Source organism: Pundamilia nyererei, unplaced genomic scaffold (assembly GCF_000239375.1).
Source record: "Pundamilia nyererei isolate P.nyererei 1_Seehausen unplaced genomic scaffold, PunNye1.0 scaffold00200, whole genome shotgun sequence".
Classification (NCBI taxonomy): Eukaryota; Metazoa; Chordata; class Actinopteri; order Cichliformes; family Cichlidae; genus Pundamilia; species Pundamilia nyererei.
This window is the reverse complement of record NW_005187601.1, coordinates 745,869-755,439: the sequence shown is the minus strand read 5'-3', so window position 1 is coordinate 755,439 and position 9,571 is coordinate 745,869. Positions and strand designations below refer to the sequence as shown.

The following is a 9,571-nucleotide window of genomic DNA, read 5'->3' as shown; positions in this document are numbered from 1 at the left end:
TGACCGGTTTATTAAAAATGTGATTAACAGTTTGGCTGCTAAATTCTTATTTATTATATAGTTTTGCTTCATTTTTAGCATTATTATGCTTATTGTAATCCTTTGATAATTTATTTATCCACTGCTTATCCAACTTCCCTGGACCCAATCCCAGCTGGGTGAGCAAACAAATTCCCATCCACATCCAAATCCGATTTACAATCACCAACCTAACCTAAGATCCAAGTCTTTGGACTTTGGGATGAAACCTTTGGAAGAACAGGAAGAGCATGAGCTCAAACAGAAAGGCCAGCCACAAAGTTTCAACTTGAAGCCATTTTTTTTTCTGGGAGGGGACAGTGCTAACTGTTGTACCACCACGCCATCACTTGATTGGCTAGTTAATTAGTCTCTGAAAGGTTGAAAGTGGAGCACCTGGAGAAGACCAGTGCAAGGAACTACAACAGGGACTACTCGGTCCCCGAGCTATTCAGCTGCTTATCAAACATTTTGTACTCACCAAGCATATAAAGTTAACTATTTGTCGGCCTCTGTAGTAGTGTGGCACCATCACTGTCCTCTAGAGTCAGATGATTTTCACTAGTCCAGATGCTGACTAACAGATACCATCCCCGTGAGGGAAGCAGGTTGAGTCCTGTATAATTCACACAGCCTTAAAATACACCGCTATCTCTGTAGAACTACTGCTGCCAGTAACCTCGCCCTGTTCTCTCATATTGGTGTGTTTAGCAAAGCCAGTAGAAATTCTTTCAACTTTATCAGTCATGGATAAAAATCTGAGATGACAAAAAGAAAACAAAATGTATTTATATGGAAATGATTTGGGTGATCCGGCGTCTAACGACGAACAAGGGAAATGTAAATGTGTCTTGTGCGGTGAACAAAAGAGACGTTCGTGTGCAAAACCTCGACAGAATAAATCCAATGCTTCGCTAAGTTTGGAGCAAAGGAAAGGAGAGACACAAAAAAAAGGGAACCTGCAGCACATCTGAAAATGTCAAACAAAATGGGACGAGATGGGGTCTCTTCAAAATGCCAACGGAAGCAGGAGGAGCGGCGCCTCAGTGATGCTTTCAACATGCACCTCCTTCAAATCCCATCTGGGTTTGGTACTATATTTTTAGGTAGCTGGTTAAATTTCGTTGTGCGAGAACGCAACGGTTATAACTTGAGCCAATAGCTGCCTGTTGCCATGACAACAGGGCCTCGGCTTCTTCTGAAATAAAGCCGAGGCGCGAAAGATTAGAGAAAGCTACAGGGGCAACCCCCAGACAGACAGAGGAGGGAATGGCTGGCAGTGAACACAACCATGTCAGCATTAAAACATGTTAAAAACACAACAGCCTTAATAAACACAGAGTAGTTTGGACCTGGAAGCAGGGTTCATCACATCATCTCGGTATAAAGAATAATAATCATAAATATAGAAGAAATGTCAGCAGGAAAGAGATTGCTGAAAGTACCGAGAGGGACATGATGTGACAAACACAAAACAAAAACAACAAGACTGACGAGGGAAAAAAAGGCCCAACGCTTTTTTTTCCTCCTATCGGCTGGGACTGCAAATAAAACTCCACGTCATGACCGCACAGTTTTTAATATGTGACCACACACAAGCATAAATGTGGGCAACGACGTCTGACAATCACATAGGTGCAAAATCTCCCCACAGAAGTAAAGTAGTAAATTCGCCTTCATTGTACAGAGAGGCGACGGAGAAAGTACATGAGAAACTGAGGTTTTTATATTTGAAATGTAGAGAGAAATGCACTGTACCTGCATCATGTTCTGGTCTATTTCCTGCTCCTGTTGGTGTCTAAAGTGAATATTTGCCAATAGCAGCTTTGCAAAAAAAGTAGTTATAGAAATCTAAGGACCTGAACATTTTCTACTATGTTGTAAGAATTACCACAAAGAATCTGGAAAACATGCAATGCTAAATATTATTCACATAGAAAAAAAGAACAGTGCATCAAACTCCTAACTCCTGTACATGGGACAATGCACTCATGACAGACAAGACACGGCCAGTGATTTTGCTTTTCTCTCCAAATCCCACTGACATGACCGGGAACCAGGTGATGAACTAGAACCCCAACTAAACCACATGAGCCGGGGATGACTGCATACGCAGAGAGTAAAATTGGTCTTACCTTCATAAGAACTGACTCACTGAGCTTTTCTCTGTTGACAATCTTTATGGCAACTTTCTGGTTTGTGACACAGTGGACACCCAGCTTCACCAGACCTGAAACACAAAAACGTAAATAAATTTCACATCAGTCGTCATTCCTTCATATTCTGAGTCACACTCGGAATATGCAAACTCATAACAAAAACATTTGAACAGAGGTTTTCATGGCAGGACGAAGTCTAACCATAGCTGACCATCATAGAAAGAAAACCCCGAACAATGAAGACGATGTGAGCAAGCACTTGATGGCAGTAAGATGGAAGAACTCCCTTTGAAGCAGGAACAGACCTGCATCAGGAAGGGGTTTCTATGAACCGCTGTGGGTGGGGATAAGGTTGGGGTTGTTGTGTCACACAAGTCCTACATAAAGTTTTGTTAGACAATGTAGTCCGTAACTTTCTGAAGCAGATGTACTCGAGGTGCCCTTTCCTAAGTTTAGTTCTCAAAGTCTTACCTTATTTTATCTGTTTTTGAAGAAACGAGTCACAAAGAATATAAAACAAATAATTTGTTTTGATGTATTTCAGAACAAAGATGAAAGAAAACCACAAATCCTGATACAGGATTTTTTTTCATAGTTTAAAAGGAACGATTTATAATACTACACACTGATCCCAAACCACACAACTGCATATTAACATTACATATAAATATATACATTTAAAAAAATAATGCATAGAATCAGACATATCTGTTTCTTTCACCAGAGTATGGGAACAAATAAGCCCACTTCAGAATCAGAATCAATTTCTTCAATATTTTGAGTTTTAGGATTTTACCTATGTTCTTGTTCTAGTTCTGTAGTTCTGCTGGTACTGCTGGTATTTTATTGCAGCACTGGTTCTGTTGCCTAACACAGGGGTTCCCAACCCCTGGGCCACGGACCGGTAGTGGTCCGTGAGTCGTTTGAGGCTCGGGTGTGAAATTTATGGTTTTCAGGGTTTTTATCGTAAACTTGGTTTCCCTGGATCTTTTCCCGTGTTGTAGTCGTGTGTCTTATTTTGAAAGAAATATTTGCGCGTTACCATAGCGACCAGAGCGCATTAAGGGGCAGAGAGGAGGACGTTACTCTCAGTGTTGTTGGCGCATTTCAGGAGGACGCTGCTAATAAAGTTACACAGTTAATTCACGTTTATTATTATATTTACCAATTACCACAGTTTTCGTATTGGTCGTATCATTTTATTTTGTTGTATTTATCGGCGACACCTTAAAGGACGGTCTGTGAAAATATTGTGTAATAATAATGGATTGCATTTATATTGCGCTTTTCTAGGCGCTCAAAGCACTTTACAATACCACTATTCATTCACTCTCACATTCACACACTGGTGGAGGCAGCTACAGTTGTAGCCACAGCTGCCCTGGGGCAGACTGACAGAAGCGAGGCTGCCATATCGCGCCATCGGCCCCTCTGGCCAACACCAGTAGGCGGTAGGGTAAAGTGTCTTGCCCAAGGACACAACGACCAGGACAGAGAGAGCTGGGGATCGAACCGGCAACCTTCCAGTTACAGATGAGCTTCCCAACCCCCGAGCCACGGTCGCATTAAACCGGTCTGTGGCGCAAAAAAGGTTGGGGACCGCTGTATCAGAGCATTGGTTCTGTTGCCTAACACATAGGATCTGGAAGGAATATCTCTTTTATCCAAACAACAACTACTGCAACTGGTTACACATTAAAAGAAATATATGATAATTAATAAAACACTAAGACCCAGTAGCAGACTAAAAGTGAAGTTAATGATTCTAGTTTGCACATGTATAGCTGGCTTTACTACAAGCTGATATAAACTCAGCTTTGTTAACCACATGGATAAAAATGTCACCGGCTTACATCTCCCAGGTTTCTTTATCACTGTGTACTTCCGAGAGCTGCCCTGATGTTATTCCACCATTCCAACAGAAATGTCAACACATACTACCTTTATCTTATTACAGTCACAATGACTCCATTCATCTTTATCAAAGCTCCGACACCAGGGGACTATATTTTACTTTGTGCTGAAGGTCTTCAGACAGCAGTGGAAATGCCACTGTGCATATGCACCTCTTTATTACGTGGCGCTGCATATATATTTCACAGGAGATGAGTGTGTCACTATTTGAAAGGTGATTTCCCTGCGGTGGTTCACAAGGAAGCGAGCGGAGCCGCGAGCAGCGGGGGTCTCTGGGCCAATATGGCAGCCTGGGGGCTCTTTTATGTCACCAGTTAGAACTGAAATGGCTTCCTGCGTGACATTCGCCGAGTCTTATTGATCTTGCTGTCAGAGAGGCTCGAGGACGGCTACAACTGCTTGCCATAATTCAGGACTAAGAAAGCCCTATAAAGGTTGCTCTGTATGAACACATTCAACCCAACAAGTTATGATAGGTGCTATAGAGGAGAGTACTCTGTGAGAGCTGAGCAGAAAGTAGCAAACTAGGAAGCAGAGATACTGTACCTACAGCTTAAATGTCTTGAATCAGCTATTGCGTGCTTTCAGAAAATTATCATTTTTATTTTTAATGTGAGCATCAAGCAATTATTGTTCCACTTGCACAGCATCATAAAGGGCTCATGACTGGCGCTGAACATCAGAGGAAATAACCACCAACTTTGGTCTTTTTGGTAGGGCTGTGCGATATGACCAAAATCTCATGTTTCGATATACGACATTTATTGTCCCGAAAACGATATAAATCACAAAAATGTTAAATTTTCTGTAAATTCTGTGAATCTCAGCCAACTCGACTCGAAGTGTTTCCAGCTGGGCGTCGTGTACCTGGAGTCGAGTGTTTTGACCGATGCATGAAACTGTACATTTTTAAGGCACAAGTTGGAATGGCCGCCATTGTCTTTGTGAGTATTTATTACACGCCGTGCGTCGGGGAAAAGTCTGTTCTAACATTTGGAGCGCCTGCCGGCTCTTTTTTTTGCTTTTCATCCGTAAACTCTCTGCACACTCTTTCACGTGATTCTTGCATCGGTGGTAGAATTTAACACGCGTTTGTAATGACGCTAGTTCAGTTTACAACAGAGCTCATTCGCTCGGTCAGCAGATGGCAGTATCCTCGTACACTGGGGAGTAAACTGCCATTAAACGAACAGAAGAAGAAGAAAACATCTGCACATGTGCAGTAAGGATCGGGGAGTCCTGATCCGTAACTATCTTTTTATTTTTCGTTTTTGTCTACATTGTACTGAAATGCTTCATTATTGCAAGCATTTTAAGAGATACTTGTTATTCTTAACATCTTAACAGATACTCTGACCCATAACTATCGGAAAATGCTTTGAGCGGCAATAGTGGCCTTTTGCATGTGCGTGGTACGGATCGGGTTTACGGTACGGATCGGGTAGTGACAGGTCCCACATGCTGATATTACCGTCGTTGTTGCTAACGGCAACACGTAAAAACAGTCGCTTGTCCGTCCATAGTGTGGTTATTTTAAATATAAGAGAAAAAGAGAACTTTAAGAAATTAATATAGCTGCTACACTGACCATCAAAACCATGAAAAAATAAACAGTTTATTTTGCGACACCATGAAACAAACGATAGCGTGATATGAAACGACAGACGTTTTTATATCGTCATCTGATATATACCGTTATATCAAACAGCCCTACTTTTTGGTACAGTGATAACAAAGAGAAACATCCAAAGTAAAAGTCAGGAGAAACTCCCATCAAATAGTCCTAAAAAATTAATAAAGATGAAGAAACCAAACAAACACGAAAACTCCACCAGGTAAAACAAGCAAGTCACATGTTTAGCATAACTATGCGCTGTAGTAGTAGTAACCAGTGACAACCGGCGATGACCAAGCAGAAATCATAACTACGACTCTTTGCAATCACACCTTTACTGCTTTTGTAGAGGTTAAGTAGCACCCAGGTGCTGCCAATCAATTACACTTGATTACCTGATCATCCGCCAGTATGACCACTGAGTTCTAGAAGTTAGTTGGTTTGGAGCATTCACCACAACCAGTACAGTGAATGCCCCACGAACTTCACCTTAAGGTCAGACTGTGCAATGGTCAGACAAATGGTAAAAAAGCCAAGACCTACATGTCAAAATCTAACATTCATAACTAACCTCCAGGCTTTGTTATCATACAATTAGAAAAGGACTGAGTAAGCATGGCTGGTTTAAGGTAGATGTCTTCTTTTTCTCTAAAAAGATGTGTGAGATTTCAGGTCTGTCAAGCTACATCTGAATAAACCACAAAATGTCTTTTGGACAGACAAGACCACAATGACGTCTGGTCATAACATACAGCGTTATGACCATAACGCACGGCTTGTTTTTCCACCGCATGTCCAGGGCACATTGAGGTAACCGAGTCAACCTTCAACTCCTTTTTATCCCAAAGCAGAGTGACATGCATGCGTCTGTTCAACAGCTAAAGCTTGGCTCATTGGGCCATGTAACAGGACACTGTTCCCAAGCACACCAGAAAATCTACAACAGAATGGCTGAAAAACAAAAGAATCAAGGTGGTACAACTGCCCGCTAAAAGTCCAGACCTCAACCCAACTGAAATGCTGTGGAGGGATATTTGGAGAGCTGTGCATACAAGAATGCCCACAGTCCTAAATGAACTCAAACAATGACACAACAAAGAGTGGGCTAAAATGATTTGAGAGACTGATAAAGGCATATAGGAAATCGTTACATCAAGCTATTGTAGCTAAATGTGATTGTAAAAGCTACTGAATCACAGAGTGTATTCCATTTTTTATGTTTTCTGACATGGAGTACCTCAGAATTGAAGATGTACTTTTTTTTTTTACCTTGACTGTACAGAGCAAACCATCTCCTGCATTGTAAAGTTCAGCACAGCAGTGCTATAAGAGAATGTCCCACAGGTTGTGGATCATCTTCCATTTTGGAGGGTTACCTTATAATGTAGGCATTTTTCTTACATTGCCACTGAACTGGTCTTGTTCCACAAAATAAAAGAAAGTGAATGCATAATGCATATGTTGAACAGGAGCAGGAGCAATGCAAAATGCATTATTCCAAATTCATACCAGACTACAACTCCAAACAATTCAACGGTAAATTCCAATACATGTAATGGTCGCGTAAATGTCCATATATCTCTTTCTTCCCAAAGGCACATTAAACAAACTGGTCACTTATTGATTATCATACTTGTTATTAGGCTCTCTTGCACAGCATGTCTTTATCCTGTCTTCCTTCTTTCACCCCAACCGGTCGCAGCAGATGGCCCCGTCCCTCCCTGAGCCTGGTTCTGTCAGGCTCAGGTTCCCACTGTCACCAAACTGCTTGCTCATAGGCGGTCATATGATTGTTGGGTTTTTCTCTGTATGTATTATTATAGGGTCTACCTTACAATATAAAGCACTTTGAGGCGACTGTTGCGATTTGGCGCTGTGTAAATAAAACTAAACTAAATTGAATTGCTTATTGTCATTTTGAGTTAGTTCTGCTGCTGAACTTCTCTCTGATCACATCACTCATTAGAAAACCTGTTATAAATGTTATAGCTACATGGGCCCAATGAAGGCGATAAAGATGACTCATTTCCACTAAAAACACTGCTGTGTCCCGATAGTCTTCTTCACAGTTTTTCCTCCGTCTTATAATTACTCCTCTGACACTGTAATGTGACTTTGTCTCAACAGAAAGCTATACGTTTTTAATTCTATACAGTATGAAAACAGTAAAAGCACTTTATGTTGAACAGTTTTCACTGTTTCTCTGTTCCTACAATCATAAAAAACAACTCCCAACTACGTCCTTATGTAAAAACTTCTGACATTTCCATGTTACACAACAACCGCTGTTTCTCTCATTCCTGTATAATTCAGCAAGGAAGCGTCCGTAAAAGCTTGTACCTTTGCCGTTTGACACAGCCCCATCGATGTGCAGACACTGGTCTTTTTTGGTTATTTATGAAGGAAAGTTGAGTTTAGATCCTGGAACTTTACCCACCAGTCAAGGGACCCTATATGAAGTGTTATTCCTTTGGGAATAGTTCCATGTAATTGTGCTTAGATATTGAAGAATATTCCTTAAACTTTGCAAAGAATGTGCGAGAATGAGAAATTTTCATGGCTTACATGGCATGTTTAATGGAGCTTTGGCAAATCTCGTACATTAGAACATTTTAAGATGACATTTTTACAAAATGCATTTAGACCTAGAGTCAGACAGTCCTCGTCAGTCATCTAAAGTACTCTATTAAATGTAATATTCTATCTATTAAATGCTTTTCTTAACAGGGAGAACATTTTGCATGCACTTAATGAAAGACTAAGAGATTTTTCAGCTTTTTCTTATGTTTTTAAAAAAATATAAGCATAATTTTAGCAGATGGTTTCTGAAGTAATTTATGTAATATGTGCATTATGTTACAAAGAGTTTCCTGCAAAGGAACCAGAAACCAGAAGATAAAAAATGCAAAATTATTTAAAGCATCAGAACAGCATAAATAACTGTACATTATGTTTTCGAGGTTAAATGATTTGGAAAATGCTGCTTGCTGGAAGGGGAAAAGTGCACAGCAGCTACAGTGGAAGCTTATTTCACATCACCTTCTGTGAGGCTGAGTGTGAAGTGAAGTGTAGCGCTGCGATGTAAATATAAAGGACATTACAGGAGAGGAACATCATCAGCGAGTGTCGTACAATAAAATACAGTTTTCTCCTTTGCAACATGAAACATCCAGACGCAGAAACATCAGAGACAACAATGGAAAGATGTGTGGGAGCTGAAGCTTTCACGACCTGTTTCATTGTTTAGGATTATGTTTTAAATGGTGCTGTCAGCGTTAATCTTGTTAAAATGACGTTAACGCCATAACCGCATTAACGCAGCAAATCTCCGTTAATGAGTTACTGTGGATCGTCCCGAGCATGAGGCGGCACGGCGTTAACGCCATGGGCGGCGGGTGGCCACAGTTTTGCTTATTGCATTTAAATATGACTTCAGGTGCCCGGTTAAGTCACGTTGGATAAATCGACATTAGCTTACAGCTTTTTATCTTTATTTTGTATTTCCCCCGTCCATTATAGTCCAACAACAAACATGGAAGGATATGAAGTTTTAAAAATTACTGGCTTATATTACTTTTAACTCAAATTAAAGACATATGGATTTACATTTAGAATATATCTGATAGGTTTCCATAGTGCACTGTTAGCTCAAAACAATTATCCATCCCATTATCTTGACCACAGTTCAGCAGCTGGAGCCTATCCCAGCTGTCACAGAGCGTGAGACGGGATACACCTTGGACAGTAGGGGTGGGGGGAAAAATCGATACTGTGTAGTAGAGCTGGGCGATAGAACAATAACGATATGTATCGCGATATAACTTTTACTCGATAGAGAAATTAAGCTATCGCGATAGACCTCGCC

At 40.7% G+C, this 9,571-nt stretch overlaps 1 protein-coding gene across 6 annotated transcripts in view; it reads right to left on the bottom strand.

Annotated features, from left to right (window-relative positions):
• The window catches only part of LOC102211069 (serine/threonine-protein kinase BRSK2-like), a 145,852-nt gene that overhangs the window by 68,187 nt on the left and 68,094 nt on the right, over window positions 1-9,571 (bottom strand). For all 6 annotated transcript variants that reach the window (XM_005747596.2, XM_005747598.1, XM_005747595.2 and 3 more), the window contains exon 2: window positions 2,154-2,248. In XM_005747596.2, the coding sequence (XP_005747653.1) occupies window positions 2,154-2,248 (95 nt within the window). The remainder of the gene's footprint in view (window positions 1-2,153; window positions 2,249-9,571) is intronic.